General features: G+C 44.9%; 2 protein-coding genes across 2 annotated transcripts in view; one reads left to right on the forward strand and one right to left on the reverse strand.

Annotated features, from left to right (window-relative positions):
• The window catches only part of STYX (serine/threonine/tyrosine interacting protein), a 16,580-nt gene extending 8,208 nt beyond the window's left edge, over positions 1-8,372 (forward strand). Inside the window, exons 2-11 of the mRNA XM_063159638.1 lie at positions 2,757-2,789; positions 3,576-3,629; positions 4,586-4,683; positions 5,021-5,081; positions 5,862-5,898; positions 6,429-6,468; positions 6,553-6,603; positions 7,046-7,118; positions 7,600-7,693; positions 7,855-8,372. Coding sequence (XP_063015708.1) covers positions 2,757-2,789; positions 3,576-3,629; positions 4,586-4,683; positions 5,021-5,081; positions 5,862-5,898; positions 6,429-6,468; positions 6,553-6,603; positions 7,046-7,118; positions 7,600-7,693; positions 7,855-7,928 — 615 coding nt within the window. The 3' untranslated portion in view covers positions 7,929-8,372. The remainder of the gene's footprint in view (positions 1-2,756; positions 2,790-3,575; positions 3,630-4,585; positions 4,684-5,020; positions 5,082-5,861; positions 5,899-6,428; positions 6,469-6,552; positions 6,604-7,045; positions 7,119-7,599; positions 7,694-7,854) is intronic.
• A 3,141-nt stretch (positions 8,373-11,513) lies between these two features.
• GNPNAT1 (glucosamine-phosphate N-acetyltransferase 1) lies at positions 11,514-19,622 on the reverse strand. Its single transcript, XM_063159640.1, has 6 exons — positions 19,563-19,622; positions 16,004-16,189; positions 15,281-15,343; positions 14,086-14,213; positions 13,469-13,530; positions 11,514-13,242 (listed from the first exon to the last, which is right to left on the reverse strand). The coding sequence occupies exons 2-6, from the start codon at positions 16,173-16,175 to the stop codon at positions 13,095-13,097; spliced, it is 573 nt and encodes a 190-aa protein (XP_063015710.1). The 5' UTR covers positions 16,176-16,189; positions 19,563-19,622; the 3' UTR covers positions 11,514-13,094.
• Positions 19,623-20,382: the final 760 nt, after the last annotated feature.

A 20,382-nucleotide genomic window follows, 5' to 3' on the forward strand; every position in this document is an offset into this window, starting at 1 on the left:
CTAAACTCATTTGAAAATCATAAGATAAATTTTTTTAGATTAAGGGCACTGTTACAAAAGAATTCCACATCACTTTTTTTTTGCCATTAAACTGTTCTAAGGAAGAGCAGGTTGTGGTAAAATGTGACAAAATAACCCAAATTTCTGCAGAGCTAACAGATATTGGATACCAAAAGCTCTTTGTAGTGTGGACAAGTCTTACCTATTAATTCATATTAATTTCAAGTCTTACCTATTAATTGATAACTTCTATTTATTTCAGCTGGAAATTGGATGGGGAAGGAAGGGTTTGGAATGTGCTTTATTCCCCCTTTTCCTGGAGATCATTTTTAAAACTTTGTAGTTCTAGGGATTATTTTTTTCCACTCCTATTTGGTGTCTTGCAGGTATTGATGAGTGAGACTTCCAGTGAGTTGTCACTTGTTCTGGAGAACTTCCCACATCCCTGTTCTTCCCTCCACCTCTGGCATCACCCTTTGTTTTCTTAGCAAAATTCTTGCAATTGATCTGATCCAAAGAGAAGCTTTCAGTTGTTTTTTTTTGTCTGCTTGGTGCTGCAGACAGTGTGGAAAACCTGGCTGCTGAATGAATTCCTTCAAATGGAACCTGTGCTTGGCTTCAGTCTCCAGTAATAGACTGGGGTTTTTACATAACTTTGCATAACATTTGAATGATCTGGCATTGTTGGTTTTGAGAGCCTCCAAGGGCTGTCAGCAGTCACCAAAATCATTCTTTCAGTAGTTTGTGTACTTGTCTCAGATTAAATGTTTTCCTTAAACACTCTATCAGAGTTATTTTGCAGACTAAATCTCATTGGAAACTGTTGCATTGCTCAATTCTCACCTATTTATTTTGCACAGTTTGCAGCTGTTGGGGCTAAAAATTTCCTGCCTCTGATGCTTTTAAAGGAACATTTCCAATGTGTTGTTAAGCCAAAATAGTGATGAATTTGTGTTTTCATTGGGCTCCAGATTAAGATTTCCAAATTCTACAAGCAGAGTAATAAAGTGTTTGTATATTCCTGGAGTGCAGTTTAAGCTTTTCAGAGTTTATTGCTCTTAGGCTTGGTTTTAGACTTGGACAAACTGGGAATTTCTGGCTTTTTGGGGTGAATGATGTTCTTGTGTACAGAGCAAGCCAGCAGGGCTGTGCTGAACCCTCTCAGGTCCCCTTTAAAGGACCCAGTGCTGTAAATATCATCCTTTTGTCACAGCATTTCTCCTTTCTGCTTCCAGCAGTTTATTATTCCAGCTGGAACATGCAGAAGTCATTTAGCTGCTCTTCAGCAAAGCCCATTTTGTGCATTTCATTTCCCTGTTTGTGCTGCCACTTTAGGTGCTATCCAAAGGATTTTCTGGAGTGGCTTAATGTTTGTTTGCTTGCTTTTCCAGAATAACTTCACTGATACTAAAATCCTTCTTAATTCCACGAGCAAGAGCTGGAAAATCCTCCCTGTGCACTGTGGGGGTGTCTGAGGGAAGCACAGGATTTTTATTGTGCTGGTAAAAAGAGGTTTAATGTGAATTTAATGCTACTGGGACAAGTGCAGGTGCTCAGGTGAGCAGTGCTGCAGTTTAAGGGATCCTTCCCAGCTGGAATATTTAATGATTAACTTCCCCATCCTTCTGAGGACATCAGCACATAGGGGAAGTGTTGTCTTAGCTGTGAATCAACAGAGTTATGTAAATCAATGGATGCAGTCTATTGGATATATTTGACTATTCATTTTATTTTTTTTTCCCTCCAGATGGTAGCTGGGATCTCAGCTCCAACTCCTTCATGTGTGAGGGTCAAGGAATGAGTAAGAGGCTGTTAATAGAGGCCAGTGGGAGTTGTAGGCAAGGAAAGACAGGAATAGTCTCTGCCTGAGCAGTTCCTGTTCAGCTCTAGAGCTGTAGAGTGGAGCAGAGGATGGAAATGTTGATCCTGGTGTTTGCTGTGGTCAGCTGGGGATGGGGAATGGGAGCTGAGCCCTCCCAGCTCTGGGTTGTGAATGACCAGGAGTATTTTATTTACTGTGTGAGGAGTAAATAAAACTCTCTGCTCTCTGCCTGAGCAGTTCCTGTTCAGCTCTAGAGCTGCAGAGGATGGAAATGTTGATCCTGGTGTTTGCTGTGGTCAGCTGGGGATGGGGAATGGGAGCTGAGCCCTCCCAGCTCTGGGCTGTGAATGACCAACAGGATCATGGGCAGAGTGTTTTATTTACTGAGTGAGGAGTAAATAAAACTCCTCACACTTTACTCTGGGGTGGAATAGTAAACCATTTTACGAAGGGCTTGCTGTGGTCATGGAGAGCACAAATTTCTGGAATTGTTTGAGCTGAATCCTGAATATTCAGAGTGGATTAGGTGAGGCAATGTGGGTTTTAAGGGAGTCACCTGCTCTGCTTGTTATCTCCTGTTGTTTCAGTGGCTGCAGGAATGCACCAGCCAAAGGAGTTCCTTTGCTTCTCTTACCAGTACAGAATGTTCTAAAGCTTTTTTTCCTTTCTCTTTTTTCCCCTCCTCACTTCAGAGGGAAGTTTCTCAGCAGAAAGCTGAGGTGTGGATAAGCTGATAAGGATCTTGTCCAGCCTTTAGGATTTTTTATAGAATACTTGAGGTTTCTTCACATGAACTTTCCAAATAGTGTTCCTTGCACTTGGAAAGGTAGCAGGGATCTTGTACAGAACTTGAGGTTATTTTCTATAAAATGCACATGCACATCTCTGCTTTTCTCTGTTTTATATATAATTATTTTTAATTTTGTTTTTTAAGGATTGGACCTATCCCATGAGGAGAGAGATGCAGGTAGGACACTTTTATTTACTGTTTGAGGCAAAACACATGGAGCATTTAATGAGGAGGAGAAAGAGCTGGTATCAAAATCACTCTTTACCCATAAAGTGTCAGACAGCACCATGGGAGACAGAATTAATTAGTTAATTAAGGTGAGGATTTGCCAGCTTGGAATACAGGTGTGTTTGCATCTCTGTGGTGCAGGTACTAAACAGAAATCCCCCAAATATTAAATTTTAGTCTTTCTGAATGTTTTTAGATGATTGCTAAAGCTTTGCCTTCTACCTTGGGTTTGGAAGTGTTCTCCAGTGAGATGGACAATTAAAATTTTCCTACCATGGTGTCAGTCAGAAATCTTTGCACAAGAGAAGATCTGCACACCTGCTTATCTTCATTGGTGGGGAGATAAATGGTTCAAAACTGATCTTTTCCCACTGCTAGGCCAAGCTTGAGGGATTTCCACGTGTGTATCTCTTCTCATCAGAGCAATTTGGAATTAATTACAAGGCAGGATAATAAACCAAGTTAAGAGTTCCCTTTATCTGGGGCTGGGTGAGATGCAGGAATCAAGCTGAGCTTAATCCAAATCAAGGACTTTGTTCCTGCTCCAGAACAAGATCTCCAGCACCAAGATCATGTTTCTCTTATCCTGCCAAACCATTTTTTTTCCTTGTCCTGCTATAAATGACATTGATTACACATTTCAGGAATATGTAAATGATTTGTGTCCATGTTCTGAGTGAAATGTGTTATTTCCAATCATCTGGAGTTGGTATTAAATGTCTGTTCTTCTCCTAGGAAATCTTACCTGGGTTATTTTTAGGCCCATATTCTTCAGCTATGAAAAGCAAGGTAAGATTTTCAGAATATTCTCTCCCAGGGAAGCTTTGCTGTGGTGATTTGATTTGTTACTGTGGAGATCTGCTCTGTGTGTCTATAGAGGTGTAAATTTGGTTGCAGTTCTGAACTGGAATGAAAAATGCCAAAGTAGAAGGAATATGTGCTGCATTTATGGGATGGTCTGAGCTATTTGTATTAAAATTGAGTCTTAAGTATAATTTTTCTTAGAGAATTTAAGCTATTTGAGACACTTTACCAATTCTTATTTCCTTTGCTGAAGTGTTGCAAGATCTGTCACAACTGGGAACTCACACACAGACATTAAAACAAGGAAAATTAAATTCCAATGAAGTCAAGCACTGCTCAGGCACAGCTTGGCTCTGCAAATTTGCCTCGTGGTTTAAATGATCTTATTTTGCATGGTCTGCTTCCAGCAAGAGCCCAGTGCTGGCTGCAAATTCCTCTCTCATGTAGGGACTTGAAAATTCAGGTAAAGTGAAAGGTGGGGAGAGACAAACAACTTCATTGAATGCCTTCTTGTTTTGTCATTTTTTCTTTTGGAAAAACAACATTTTTACACTCTGAATTCTAGAAAACCAGCTCAGATTTTCCTTGATATAGCCCTGTTTTGTATCTTAAGTACAGCTTTTCTTCTTATTGCTATTTCTATATAGAATATATAAATATTTATATATTTATTATATATACTATTCCACCCCTATATTCCACCCCTATATTCCACCCCTATATTCCACCCCTATATTCCACCCCTATATTCCACCCCTATATTCCACCCCTATATTCCACATATAAATTGTATGATAATATGTGTAATCTAGTATAATATAGTAATATATATTACTAGTCTATTTCAGCTGTTCTTTATATTATTAATAATTATTATTTCTTTGTCTACTACTGTCTAATAGATGGATCTGTAATTAAAATATTTTTTTCTTTCTCCACAGCTACCTATACTCCAGAAACATGGAATAACCCATGTAATATGCATACGGCAGAACATTGAAGCAAATTTTATTAAACCAAACTTCCAGCAGTTATTTAGGTGAGAAATGACCAAGATTCCTTTTTGGGTGTGTATGTGTGTTCTTTCCAAATATTTTCACTATGTCAGAATTATTTGAAAAATGTGCTGAGGTGCAGAAAGACTTGAAATCCCAACCATGGATTTTATTCATGCTGAAGGAGCCTGCAGATGAGATTTATGCATGGTTTGCAGTAACTGGTTTTAGTTTTCAGTGATTTCTGAGAGGTGAAATCTGTTCTGGACTGAATTTATGGAGTTCAGAGCAGGAATCAAAGGTTGTGCAGATTCCCTCCTGCAGGGGAGGGGTTGCAGCAGCTCTGTGATGTTGGGAACTCACAGGAAATTTTCATTGCAGGTATTTAGTCTTGGATATTGCAGATAATCCAGTGGAGAATATAATCCGATTTTTCCCTACGGTGAGTCCATGGCTTGGGAAGGGAAATCCCCAGGAGTTTTCTGAACTTACAAATACCAGTTTGACTTTTGGGATACTCAGCCTCAGGTACCTGCAAGTGCTGCCAGCTCCTGACTTTATTATTGACACTTTAATAAGTGTAATTAATTCCTTTTTGCAAGAGTGGAAGTAGGTGGAGCTGTAAGAGCTGCTTCTTGTTATGGTATCAAAAAAAAAAAAAAAAAAAAAAAAAGACATAAAAATAAAAAAAGACTGAAAAAAGACCTAAAAATAAAAATTAAAGAAGACAGGCTTCAAAGCAGAGAGATTTGGTCATGAGGGAATTCTGGGGCCCTTGACCTGGGGGAAACTTTAATTTGAGCCCAAGAATATTTACATTTCTTGTATCAAATTCAAAATAATAGCTAAGTTTTACTGTTTGCTGCAGATGAATTAAAAAGTAACTTGTAAATTAAACAATGCCCATTATTAGAACAAACCCCTGATTTGGAGCTGTGGGTTTGTATGTTTATTTTAATTCAGTTTGCAACTGAGCAAAAGGATATTGTTCCTTCTTTCACCAAAAAAACCCAAAAGTGCCTTCCCTGGTTTTGCACTGATAATTTTAGGAATAGTTTAAAGTACAAAAGAACAGTTGAAGTAGGGTTTTAGTCTGCATAAAGGTGCATTATTGTCACTGATATAAAAATTATACCAAATTTAGGTGTTACTACAACTTGCACTAAAAATAATCTGAAAGTTTGAGTCTTGTTTGTTGTTTGTTTTTTTTTTTTTTTTTCAGACTAAAGAATTTATTGATGGAAGTTTACAAAGTGGAGGTAAAATTAATATTAACTTTTTCCCCTCATAAAACTAAATTAGGGGTATGGATTAGAGGCTCTTAAATAACAACTTTTCTTAAATTTGGGGGGTTTATTATGCTTGATTTGAACTCTGTTAGACAAATTCAGAGCACAGTGTTCATTCATTTACCTCTAACTGGAAAATCAACCTCTGGGGTTTGGGGTTTTTTCATGAAACTCAGCTGTGTTTTGAGGTTTTCTTGTCCCCTCTCAAGTGCAGGACCTGAAATCTGCATTGTGGCCATTCTGTCCCCCAGAATCCTCACAGGAGCAGCAATCCCAGTTCTGGATCCCAGAGTGCAGTTAGAAATTCAGGGTGAAGGAAGACAGCACCTGTTTTATTTTTATTTGCAGTTAGAAATTCAGGGTGAAGGAAGACAACACCTGGGTTGTTTTATTGGGTGTGCCTTGCTGCTGCCTGCTTCTCCATAACAAGGGAAAACATTTCAAAGAATTTTATTCACTTTATACACATATGGTTAATTTGAGTTTCTTTTCCTTCTCAGGAAAAGTTCTTGTCCATGGGAATGCAGGGATTTCTAGAAGGTAGGAAATGATCCACCCTGATATAAATATTTTTAAACAATTGAAAGATATTTTTTCTAACTTTTATATTTATTTTTTTTCCAGTGCTGCCTTAGTTATTGCATACATAATGGAAACATTTGGGGTGAAGTACAGGTAAGAAAAGTTGTTCAGGTTTTAATTCAGGTGGTGTGAGTGGATAATGATTTTGGAGGGAACAGAAACTGTTGTGCTTTCACTCAGTCTCAGTGCCTTACCCAAGGCTTTACCAGGAGCTGATTATCCCAGTTTCCATCACTGCAGTTGTGTTTTACACCCTTTTTTAAAAGAATCAGGCACCTGCTGCTCTGGGAATGGGGCAGCAGCCTCAGGGGCTGTTCTGAGCCTGTGCTGAACAGGAAAGTGAGCTGAGCTCTGGGGTGGGCACACAGAATTGCACCACTGCTGCTTCCTGCTTTGGCCAAGCAATTTCAGTTGTAAAACCAGTTCTGGGGAGAGTTCAGAGGTTCTGTAGTGCTGAAAAATTGATAATCTGAAGGAAAGCTCAAACCACAGAGACTTTGATATATTTTAAGTGGGTTTTTTTTCTCTTTTTAAGGGATGCATTTACTTATGTGCAAGAAAGAAGATTCTGTATTAATCCTAATGCTGGATTTGTCCATCAACTTCAGGTGACTTTTTAAAAATTCTGATCAAAACTGAAAAGTCATTTAATGAATCATCTTCCTGCCAAATAGATATTTACACAAATATACTTCAAAGAAATGTCAGGAGCTGGAGGAAAGCTTGGGAGGAAGATGAGTGGGCACCTCAGTTCCTTAGAGTTAAGCTTTGGACAAAGCAAATCCAGGAATGGAGGAGAAATAAAAATCCTGGTTTGTGCAGTGATTGAGAGGCTCTGAAGTGTCTTGGTTGGTGCTGAAGGAGCTGCACAGGAAATGTTTATTCCTTAAAGCCATTTATTTAGTCATCCTTGAACTTTTCTTTTCCTCTGACTTCCTGATGGTTTTTGTCATTCATGGCAAAGCAACAAAGAATTCTCCCCCTCCCAAATGTGTGCCTGAATATGAGATGTTCCCTGAATTTGCCCTGCTCATCCTTACACAGCTTTGTGCCAGAGTAATTCCAATCCACATTTTTGGACATTTTTAGGAATATGAAGCCATCTATCTAGCAAAGTTAACCATCCAGATGATGTCACCTCTGCAGCTGGAGAGATCCCTCTCAGTCCCACCTGGCAGCACAGGTGAGAAGCTTCTGCTGGGGCTGTGAGGGGATTACCCAAACCTTTAGCAGCACAATCCCAAACTCTTGGGATTTTAATGTGCAAGCTGAGTTTAAACTTCATTGTGAAGTGTTTAAATGTCCTGCTTTGCCCTGGCTGAGGTTCCCTCTTGCCTCCTGCAGGAAGTTTGAAGAGGATGCACGAGGAGGATGAAGATCTTGGCACCATGCAGGTGGCAGCAGCACAGAATGGCTGAGGACAAGAACTGCTTGTAGTGAGAATTCCTGCCAAGAAAGGTGAAGAAAACTGGGAAAAAAAAAACCCACACAAAAACCAGAACAAGAATTAATGCAAAACAATGAACACACATAGCTTCTTTTCAATTACATGTTGCTTTCAGATGTAAATCTGCCTCTGCAACACACTAAACATCATTTTTGAGATGTTGGACTTCTTGAATGAATAGATGGCACTGATTGTTTTACTCCTTTTTTACACTTTACAGTTTTATTCTAAACCAAGATTTTTGGACTTGCAAAGAGGTATTATTGCAATAATGCACTTTTCATACTTGAAATTTCTTTATTTGTATGATATAAAGTTATTACTTTAAACAAGATGCAAGTGGGGGGGATTTGTTTATAAAGTTATTTGTGTAATTTATAACAAGAGACTTTAGTAAAGAAAAAGTTTGCTAAAATCCACCTTGTTCTCAGTATGTATTATGGTAGAAATGTGCTTTAGGAACATAAACATAGAGGTTAATTCAAGTTGGAACTATCTAGAACATCCTCAAATGGTTTTCAAGGAGTAGGGGCATCATTGAGGTAAAAATTGGATTTGTCTTTGAAAACTGAGGCCCAGGGCACTGCCCATAATGGGATCAAGACTTAAAGGATTCACCTCAGCTCTGGTAAAACCTTAGGCTCAGCTAAGGAAACATTTCTTGGTGCTGTAAAGTTTCAAACTGGGGATTGTGCAGCTGTGACTCTCCTGCCTCAGCAGCACAGAGGTTGTGCAAGCACAGTCCTGCTTCTGCATCTGGAAAAAACATTGGGAAAAAACATTTCCCAATGTTTGTTGCCTAAAAGCCAGGGCTGGAATGATTTGGGAGCACTGTGGGGACCCAGCAAGGCTGTTAGAAAAATGTGTGTGTTTGGGAAGTCTGAGCTTGGGAAGCAGGATCAAACTTTACACGGAAAAATGGACTCAGGATTTAGGGATCAGAGCATCCAGCAGCACATTCCTGGTCCTGCTGCTACCCTGATAGCAGTGATGGAGCACAGTAATGCCTTCAAGGGGGTAAAAAACCTGCAAAAAACGGTGTGATGGTTTAGGTAGGAGCTTCTCAGCTGGAGAGAAGGAAGTGATTTCTCTCCTGTGCCAGTGCCCAGTGCTGGTTTGCAAGTGCACAGGGTTTGTTCCTGTTCCTGCTCTGAACCTGTCCCTCCATGCAGGAATGCTCTGGGGCTGTTGGGAAATGCATTGCTGGCACTGCCAGCCTGGAGCTGGCCTGGGAGGCATCAAATCCCCTCAGCTGCAGTCCCTGGGGAAGGGGAGGGATGGAGCACAGATGGAAGCACTGCTTCAGCCCCAGCCTGCTCCATGTCTGTTCTCTCTGGGGTGCTGGGAACACTCCCTGCTCCTGACAAGCTCCATGACTGAGGGTTTCTCATCAATCCAGGTTTTTTCCTGGCATTGCCCCCTCCTGGTGCCTTTTACAGTCATTCTGCTCTGTCTGCCTGTCAGATCCCAGGGGATTCTGAGATTTCATTTTCCTCAGATCTATTACTAAGGCATCTATTTAAAGCTTCCCCTGTCTGTCTGCTGTAGTTTCACTGCCAGGAAGGTTTTGTTTCAACATTTGGGTTTGGGGGTTGAACTAAAGGCAGGAATTGGAAGCAGGGTCCCTCACTGTGGACTGGAAGGAGAAGTGGAGGGTGAATTATTTTTATTTCCCAAGTTCAAACATAAAATTGCAACACTCAAATCTTTGGGAATCCACAGCTCTTGATTGAGGTGCTGAAATTGCCTTTTCCAGCTTAGGGGAAGCAGAGTGAAGGAACTGGAGATCTCCTCCTCAGAGTGGGAAAGGTCTCAGCCAAAAAATTAAAATCACAGGGAAGATGTAAAATTCAACCTCTGGAGAAGCTGGTACTGCTGTTAGGGCTGGTTCTGCCAAAAATAAAAGTGTTCCAGGCAATGCTGGACAAGGCTTGGAGCACACTGGGGCAGTGGAAGTGGCCCTGTCCATGGCAAGGGCTGGAATGAGATGGGCTTTGAGGTCTCTTCCAGCACAAAGCAGTCTGGGGTTCTCCAGTATTAATCAACACTGTGTCCAAATACTGCTGGTTTTATATATATATATATATATATATATATATACACATATACATACATATATATATACACATATAATTTGTATTATTATATATTTATGTAAAGAGATCTATATAAATATATATATAGATAAATCTATATAAATTTATCTATATATAGATAAATCTATATAAATATATATATAAATATATATATATAAAAATATATATAATTAAGTATATCTAAAACAGAGGTAATCAGATGCCTTTGTGGTCCAGGGAAAAGACATTTATGAAAGGTTTGCTGCTTGCCTCAAGGAGGTCATGGTTGATTTTATATATATATATATATATATATATCTCTGTGTGTGTGTGTGTATATATATGTATATATATGTGTATATATGTATATATATTTATATATGTGTGTATATATGTATATATATGTGTATATATATGTATATATATTTATATGTGTATATATATGTGTACATATATGTATATATATGTATGTATGTATATATGTGTATGTATATATATGTGTGTATGGATAGAGAGAGTATCTTTAGATATATATATATGTATATATTATTAATCTGTCAATATAGATTTTATATATACATAAAAGATCCATATACACATTTTATATATGCATAAAATATCCATATATAGATTTTATATACATATATACTATACATATTTATGTCAATATTTCAGATCTATTTTTATGTACACATAATAAAAACAGGGCCCTTGCTCTTCCCTCCTCAGCCCTTTGCACTGGGCTTAAATATATAGATTTTATATACATATACATATTTATGTCAGTATTTTAGATCTATTTTTATGTACACATAATAAATACACAGGGCCCTTGCTCTTCCTTTGCACTGGGGATAAATTCAGGGCTGCTGCATTTCCCTGTCCCGGGGCCATGCACAGCTGGCACTTGTGGCAGTGTCCCTGTGTGGCTGTGGTGGCCCCGGGGCACACCTGAGCCCCAGTGGCACCTCCCCGTCCCCAGGCCGGGCACTCGCAGCTCTGCAGCTGCTGTTTGTCACCTCTGCAGGAACAAAGAGCCCTTCAGGGCCCCGAGGGGGCTGTGCCCGTTGTGCTTTCAGCACCATTCATCCGTGTGACAATGATCTGAGCGGGGCCACAGCACCTGCTCCTCACTCTGATCTTCTCATTAACTCTTCATCAGGGCCTGGGGCTCTTTACATGGTGGAGATACCGTGGAATTCAAATAATCCACTTTCCATCCTGGAAATTCTGAATTAATTACAGCTGGGAAAGGCAAGAAAATCAACCCCAGTCACTTGGGCCAGCAGAAAGCAGGAGCTGCTTTACAGAATGAGAGGCAGGGCTTGAGCCATGCAGATGCTCATCTGCTTTCTCTTGGGCCAGAAATCCACATGGAGCTGCTAAAAGTGTTCTTTGCAGCCCAGGGAAGGGGAACAGGTACCTGCAGCAGCTGCTGCTGCTCACCAAGCACATCCTCACTCCATGAAAAACAGTCCAGGTACAGGTGCCAATCATTTATTCAGCTTAAACAAAGATATTCTTTAAAAAAATAATCAATAAATAAAGCAGACATCACCAAGGAGACACTGGATGGAGTGGAGAACCCTCAGGAAGATCAAGCAGAGCCCCCAGCACTGTAGAGCTGCTCTCCAGAGCACAAAGCAGGACAGTGTGCAAGGCCTGGCTGCCACAAACAACCCTGCCTGGGGACAATGCCCTGTTCATGCTGTGCCATTTGTCACTCCCCACACAAAGCACCACTGTTGGCAGCAGCCCTGGGGATGTTCTTTGCTTTTCACCCCTGGCCAAAGTGCTCAAATCATGGATCCAGTCCTGCAGCACCAGGGAAGCTCCAGAGCAGGAACAGCAAGCCCTTGGGAGAAGGAGGGGATTTCTCTCCTGCTTTGCTGTGCCACAGGTGCAAATCCCTGCTGGCCCTCTGCAGATCCAGGGGTGCTCAGTAAATCCCAGAGTGGTTTGGGTTGGAAGGGACCTTAAATTCATCTCATTCCAACAGGGACACCTTCCCCTGTCCCAGGCTGCTCCCAGCCCTGTCCAGCCTGGCCTTGGGCACTGCCAGGGACCCAGGGACAGCCACAGCTTCTCTGGGCACCTGTGCCAGGGCCTGCCCACCCTCCCAGGGAACAATTCCTTCCCAACATCCCATCCATCCCTGCCCTCTGGCAGTGGGAGCCATCCCCTGTGTCCTGCCCATACAAAAATCCCTCTCCCCCTCCTTTTCAGGCCCTGGAGGTGGCTCTGGGGCTGCTCTGATTCTGCCATCCCAGTCCCCTTCCCAGAACCCCACTCCCTGTGGGATATACTCCTTCACACATTCCAGTTTCCCAGTTACCTCTGCCCCGTTGCAAACCACATTTGGGGTTTTTATGTCAGAAAAACAAAGTAATTATCCTGAAAACCAAGTTATCAGCTAAAGTGCAGGAGCCCTGCAGTGAGAAGCACACATCCATTTTCAGCACAGCCTGGAAGGATTCTCCCCAACCTGCACCAACAGTAACAAATCCAATCTTGGAAAACAGAGCCTAGGAAACTTCACCAGCACTTCCATGAGGTGTCATGGAAAAATCCAGAACCAAGGCCTGTTCTGTGTCACTGATTCTGCATTAGAGAAGCCTCATCCCTTCCCCAGCTACATCATCCTTCCATCAGCACAGCCAGGACAGGCCCAGGGCTGTCCTTGGGCTACTGAGAAAAGAAGCACAAACCTTTAGAAAAATACAATGCAAGAAAAAATTTGAGATAAAAATATAGACCTTTGGTTAAAAACCATCTCTTTAAGGAGTCCTTTGTAACTCAGCTAGAACAGAAAAGCTTCACCTCGACTCAACAGTAGTAAAAATTAGTTCTAAACTTATTTTCTAACCCAAAGGACTCTTTCTAAAACCTCAGTCATTTTTTTTCCCCCCAAGATTTACACATTTGATGTTCATTATTTATAGGGATTGTTATATCTGCAGCAATAAACTATAGAAATTTTCCACGGAGAGAATGTTTGCAGCACAAGCTCCTCCACCAACAGTCTTTCCAAGAAAAAAAAGAACCCAGAACACCTCAAATTGTTAATTAAAGAACCGTTGAAACATGTAGTTCTCATCAGATACCAAGTAGCCAAACTTCTTGTAGAAATCCACATTTTTGGGCAGACACTCCAAAGTGATTTTGTAACAGTTCAGTCTCTTACTTAGCAAGGTGAGGGTGGACGTTAATCTGGAAAAAGATAAAAAATCAGCAGTTAAATGCAGGGTCAGTGAATATTCAATGAGTTTTGTTATCACAGGCACAACACTGAGGGCTCACAGCACCCTCTGTGTTCTCCTGCAGATCAGTTCATGCCCAGCTGGTGATCCCAGCTGGCTGAATCCTCCCCAGGTGCTTGGCAGGAAGGTGTGAGGTGTGAAGGGATTGCTGAATGGCACAGGTGGGGAATACTCACAGTTTTCCAAGCTGCTTCCCCCTGCACTCCCCGCTGACCACCACATCCTCTATCCTGCCTCTCTGCAAGCACAGACATTGTTTGTTAGCCCTGCAGCTGCCCCTGTGCTCCCTCAGCCCTCTGCTCTGCCACAGCCACTCTGGCTCCTCCCAAGGGACAAAGGGACACATCCCCAAGGGCTCCTTTCCCTTAGCAAAAGCCAAAGCCTCCTTTTGCTACCAGCTCAGCACTCAAGGATGTGATGTATTTTTTAAATACACAAAATACTTGATATTTTAAAATGTATTTTTTAAATATTTCCATTTTTAAGGTTGGAAAAGCCCTTCCAGACCATCGAGCCCAACTGTTCCCCAGCACTGCCAAGGCCATCACTGCCCCCTGTCCCCAAGTGCCACATCCACATGATTTTAAATCCCTCCAGGGATGGGGATTCCACCCCTGCCCTGAGCAGCCTGTACAGGCCTGGATCACCTTTTCCACATGGAAATTGACCCCAATATCCAACCCAAACCTCCCCTGATACAACCTGAGGCTGTCACCACCCAGTAACACCATGGAACCCACACTCCCAGAGTCAGGGCCAGGATGTTTTCCCCCCTTCCCAGCTGCAGGTTTACCTTGGCACAGGAGTGGGTGAATTTATGCTCTATAACCAGCGTTGCTGTGGCCACGATCTGGCCCAGGTTGGTGTCCTCCACCACGGTCACGTAGTAATCCCCAGACCTCTTCATGTGCTCAAAGGTTTCTGTGGGAGAGGCACAGTGTGCAAAGGCAACTCAGGCTCACAGCAAACTGCAGTTCAATCTGATCCTTGCAGCAGGGTCTGACTGCAAATCACTGGGGGATCACAGGGATGATGCACACAAGAGTCCAGAAAATGGATGCCCCAGAGTCAGATGAACCCATGAAAAAGCAAGAATTACACAAATTCCTTATTTTCCCAGAGAACCATCCTTGCTGAGCTGCTCTGCACATGGGCACTACAGTATCCAACCATGGAATGCTCTGGGCTGGAAGGAGCCTAAAGCTCATCCAGTGCACCCCCTTCATGGGCAGGGACACCTCCCACCATCCCAGGCTGCTCCAAGCCCCTGGCTTGGACACCTCCAGGGATCCAGGAGCAGCCACAGCTTCTCTGGGCACCTGTGCCAGGGCTGCCCACCCTCACAGGGAAGAATCTCATGGAAAGGTTTGTCCAGCCCTGGCACTGCTGCCCAGGGCAGGGTGGAGTCCCCATCCCTGCAGGGATTCAAAAGCTGTGAGGATGTGACACCTGGGGACAGGGATTGTGCTGGCTTTGCCTCACATCCTGTGACTCCCTGAGCTGCCTCCCCACTGCCTGCCTGGCCCAGGAGCAGGATTTACAGAGGAGCTAAAGAAGGTTCAAAGAAAGCTGGAGAGGGGTTTTGGTCAAGGGCTGGAGGGACAGCACCAGGGGATGGCTTCCCACTGGAAGGGCAGGGATGGATGGGACACTGGGAAGGAATTCTTCCCTGGGAGGGTGATGAGGGGCTGGCACAGGGTGCCCAGAGCAGCTGTGGCTGAGTGTTCCAGTCCAGCCTGGAGGGGCTTGGAGCAACCCAAATAATCCATCCTCCAGCTATGCAAAGCTCAGTCTAAAAACCAGTTCCACAACTTAGGCAGCAATTTAAGCAGCCCTTGGGCATGGCTGCAGCTGGATGCAAGGCTGAGTGCCAAGGGGAGCTGAACTCATCCCTCCCTCTGGCACCAGCACCTCACACCTGAGCAGCTCTGCTGTCTGTCAGCACCCTTTGACTCCCTGTGAAAGCCAAGGAATGATCAGGTACTCACTGATGAACTGCTCCGGGCTCACCACTCCTGTTTCTGTCAGCTGACCCAGAACCTTAAAAAAGCCTGGCAGGAAAGGAGGGGAAAACAAAAACAACTCTCAGTGAGGGACAGACACACAACCAGCTCCACACAGCAAGGAACAATCCAGCACAGCTGTGTGGAGAGGGACCATGGCACCAGCACATCACCATGGATGGAAAAATGGTGAAAGATTGGCTAAAGCTCAAGTGAGCTGGAATAATGAGTCCAAAGCAACACTTTTATCCAAATTCAGAAATTAAGGAGAATTCATGCACCAAGATGTTTGTTCGTGTTGTTTTGGTGTTAAAGGCTACAGTATCAACAACTGTGCTCCCTCTCCAAAACCATGGGGAATGGGAACTTGTGGATTATTTGGAAGATTTTACTTGAATTTTAGGATTAAAACAGTAAACCAAATTTTCAGGGTCACCAAAAAGCTCAAATTCAGGGGTGTGGTCACAGCCCCAACGGATGTCAGGACAAGGCTCAGGGGGGCATTGCTGGGGTGCAGGTTCAGAGGCTGGACTCAATGATCCCTGTGGCTCTCCTGCAACTCAGGATGTCCTAAAATCCCATCAAATTGTTTACTGATAAAAATAACCCCAATCAGGGAAAATGAGCCATCCCAATCCCACCGAGAACTCCAGAAACACAAGTTACCAACTCAGTGTCACTTCTGGCAATAACCAACCAGCATCCTACCTCGATTTACATCAGCTGTGCAAAGTGGCCTCAGGACCAGCCCATCCCCTGGATCCAGTGGAGAAATGGCAGGAGAGAAGGTGGTGGTGTTCTCACTCCAGTCCAGCTCCTGCAGGATGCTGGGGTCGAACATGGGCGTGTCATCGGGCATGACGGTGGCCACGGGCATCATGGCTGCACACAGACCTGCATGGGACAGGTAAGTGTGAGATCTCAGCACCTCAGGATGGAGGTGCAGAGTGGCCGAGAACACCCTTGAGAGGCTCAAGAGTCCTAGAATGTTGCCAGAAGTGTCTAGTAGCTAGACTTTGATCCTACACAAGAGACGACACCTGTATGAAGATGGAGAGAATCCACTGAGTGAATAGTGAAGAGATTAGTTAATCAGTGTAAAACACAGGGTTTAAGATTTCTGTACAAAGAAGTCTAAAGAAGTAAGATAGAAGAATTGGAGCGTGTCCTGTCCTTCTTCTTCTTAGCCTCCATCTTCTGTGGTGATGGTGGCACTTTAAGATTAGTTGTTACTAAAAGTGCACCAGTTAATAAGAGTAGAAAGTATTGATAAAAAATGATAAATATTGTATATGTAACTTCGAGTATAAAGATAGGTGACCGCCCCAGAAGCTCGCAGTGTGCCCATGGCTGACTTGCTGTGCAGACCTCTGTCGGGCTGAGAGAAAATCTTTTAGATAAACAATTAATAAACACCGAGACCGAGAAAAGATCAGAAGTCTCTTCTCGTCCTTTGAAGTGCCGGGCTGTCCAAGGCCACCCTGGGCCTTTCCAGGTCACCTAAACAGCCGAGAAACCGACAAGTGGCATCCCTGAGCTATCTCCAGTCATAAATCAGCCAAGAGAAACCAACAGATCAGGCATTACAGGGACCTGCTGAAGGTCTCCGTGGTGAGAGAAGGATGAGAATCTTGTTTCTTGATCAGAAGGCTGGATTTATTGATATATGATATATAATACATTATAACTATACTAAATAGAATAAAGAGAAAGGTTGCAGAGGCTGCTCAAGCTAAGCTAAGAATAGCAAGAAAAAATCTGTAACAAAGTTGTGTCCAGGGACTCTGTCCCCAGCTTGCAGCTGTGATTGGCCCTTAATTATAAACATGGGACCATGAACCAATCACCAATCAAAATAGGTGCATCCTATTGCATTCCACAGCAGCTGATAACAATTGTTGACATTCTTTTTCTGAGGCCCTTGCTTCCCAGAAAATGCAGAAATCTGAAAGAAAGGATTTCTGTGAAAAAATGTCTGCGACAGGTAAGGCAAGGGTTAATCTCTAAACAAGCTGTTCTGGCATGGTTCAATCTCTAAATAAGCCTCTCCCCCTGCAGCATGCCATGGGGTGTGCCTCAGGGATTTCCAGGAAGGTGAACACACTGCTGTTCACTTCATCTGCTCAGCCTTCACCACAGTGTGCACACAGAGCTGCTGTGTTTGTCTGTGCTGGGACAGCCCAGGATCAACAGCACCCCAGAGAGGGGATTCACCTCCACTGCCCTGTGGCAAGCAAAGCATCACTCCCAAAAATCCTCCCAACAACCTGTCCAGCCATCAGCTGCATTCCTACTCAATTGATTTCAAACCTGCATTTTTTTTTCCCAGGCAGTGCCACCCCACAAATATTGCATCAAGGGGTGATGGCACAGCCACGGCCCAGCCTGCCCCTCCTGTTTGCTGAGGGTGTTTGCAGAGCCCAGCTGCCAAGCACGGCCCCACGGTGGCCAGGAAACAGGGCCAAGGTGACAGTGAGACACCTGTTAATGATTGAAGAGACTGGGTGGTTCTGGGGGACAAAGAGAGGCATTCTCCTTATTGCAGTCAAGGTTGGACAGGGCTTGGAGCCACCTGGGGCAGTGAAAGGTGTCCCTGCTCATGGCAGGGGGTGCAGTGAGATGGGCTTTAAGGTGCCTTCCAATTCTGGAATCCTATGATAAATCCTATGATAAACCCCATGATAAAGGAAAATAATTCTTATTCTGTCCCCTGTGGAATACCTGGTCAGGGTTCTGGGATAAGCAGAGCTCATGAAAACTTCTCATTTCTTTATAAATCTACAGATTGCCTTGGCTGCACCATGACTAGAGCAGTCACACACTACTGGTCAGGCCAAACAGCAGAAAGAAAAAAAGTGTTTGGGATGGCACTTTTTAAAATAACACACCTGACAGCCCAAAGAAAGAACAGAATGTTTGCTGTGAGGCATCACAGTGTAATGAGCCTCAAAAGTGAAAGTGGCTCTAGAAACCCAACTGAAAGTTCTTCACTAAAAAAAAAAAACAACATAATTTTTTTTAATGCCACCTGCTGGCACACACTGGCCTTTGAATCCCAGCTCTCACCCTAATTTTGCATATGAAAGTAAAAACACATTTGCTGTTCCAGCAATTCAACAGCAACACAAACTCTCATCCCGTGCGAATTTTCAAAATGAAACAGCGGGAGAGATGAACTGCAAAGAGAAACATTCCCACAGATTTCTCTGTTCCTCCAGCTCAACCAGCCCGATGTCACTTTTCCTGTCAGAATTCCCAAGTGTCCACATCAACATTCCAACAGTGTCTGTACAGAATAAAGCAAACCTCAAACTCCAGCTCAGGGTTACAGCACACCCAGGGAAAAGCACAAAGAGAAAATCAAATTTTCAATGCTCTATGAGCAATCAGTGACCAACTCAGAGTCACTTTCCCAACTACTTCCGGCACAGCTGGAGCAGGATGGAGTTACAAGTTGTGCTCATTTTCTGGAGGCAGGAATATGACTTGGGATAATGTCAAAAATGAAAAAAAAATATTAAGGTACAGAGAAGAAGAGCTCAGGTCTGCGAGTTGCCCTGGTGCCCAGCTGAGGTTTTCCTGGAGCATCCCAGGATCCCCACACGTGTTGGGAGCAGGGTATGACCAGGGACCCCCTGAGCTGAGCTGCCATCCCGGGGACACCCCCAAACCCCTGCGAGGGTCAGTGGGTGCCAGGCCAGAGCTCTGCCAGCCCCCAGCTTTGGGGTACGGGGTGACAGAGCCCAGCTGTGCCCCTGGAGGGTCCCCAGGGCTGTCCTCAGCCGGAGCAGCCCCTTGGGACACACCAACCTCTCCAGGGGCTCCCTCACCTCACACATGGCGCCGTGAGGGGATCCCCTCGATTCGGGGGGTTCTCCACACCTCACACACAACCCCGGCGGGTCTCACACCCCCTCACACCTCACACGGTGTCTCGGGGGGTCCCTACAGCTCGAGCTGCCCCTCGGGGTTAGAACCCTTCCCCAAACCAGCCCCTCAACTCACACACGCCGTGCTGAGGGCAGCCCTCACTCCATCCGCAGCCCCTCGGTGGCGGTGCATGCCGCTGCCTCGCACACACAGACCTTCGGGGCGCTCCTATCAGCCCCGCACACACGCAGAGCCCCTCGGTGGTGTCCCCACAGCGCCCCTGAGCTGCAGCAGCCCCCCGGGGGTGGGACCCGTGCCCAGCCCGACCCCTCAGAGTGGGTGCCCCGATCCCCCCATCCCTCCCTCAGCCCCTCAGGGCCCCCCTGCCCGCACTCACCCGCGCGCGCCGGCCCCGCCGCACGCGCCGCTCGGACGTGGCAACCGGTGGGCGGGGCCATGCCGGGCCCGGCGCGCGCGCGCGCCCGCCCTCCCGAGCTCAGCCAATCGCAGCCGACCGCAGCCAACAGCAGCCAATCGCCGCCGAGTTCCGCCCTCCGGCCACGCCCCCACTCAGTCCCTCAGCCGGCCTCGCGACCTTTAGGGCCCGGCGCGCTCCCTCGCGCGGATTGGGCGGGAGCGCTGTGGACACGCCCCTTCCCTCAGAGAGGCCACGCCCCTCCCGCCCCCCTCAGGGCCCCGCCAAGATGGCGGACGGTGCCGTGTATTGATGGAGGGTCTTGTCCGGGGTCGGTGCTTCTGCCGCTCTTCCCGCTGCCTGAAGGGTCTTTTCACCCTCACAGAAGGCCCAGTGGGCTCTGCGAGGGGAAGGGTGAAGGCAGCGAGGCACGACACAAACACACACTCCTTGCACCCCCTCAGGAATGCCGAGGCTGAGGCATGTGGAATTCCAAACTGGGCTGAGTGGGAAAGGACCTTTAGAGATGATCTTGTTCCAGCTCCTGCCACGGCAGGGACACCTTCCTCTATCCCAGGCTGCTCCAAGCCCTGGCCTTGGATGCTTCCAGACATTCAGGGACAGCCACAGCTGCTCTGGGTGCCCTGTGCCTCACCACCCTCACAGGGAAGAATTCCTCCCTAATATCCCATCTAAACCCACCGTATTCCAATTTAAAGCCATTGCCTCTTGTTCTGTCCCTCCAGACCCTCACTTTGATCATTTTTATCTCAGTGGGATTTTTTTTGGAGGCTCCATTGCT

The sequence above is a fragment of the Melospiza melodia genome, chromosome 6, assembly GCF_035770615.1.
Source record: "Melospiza melodia melodia isolate bMelMel2 chromosome 6, bMelMel2.pri, whole genome shotgun sequence".
NCBI classification, from domain to species: domain Eukaryota; kingdom Metazoa; phylum Chordata; class Aves; order Passeriformes; family Passerellidae; genus Melospiza; species Melospiza melodia.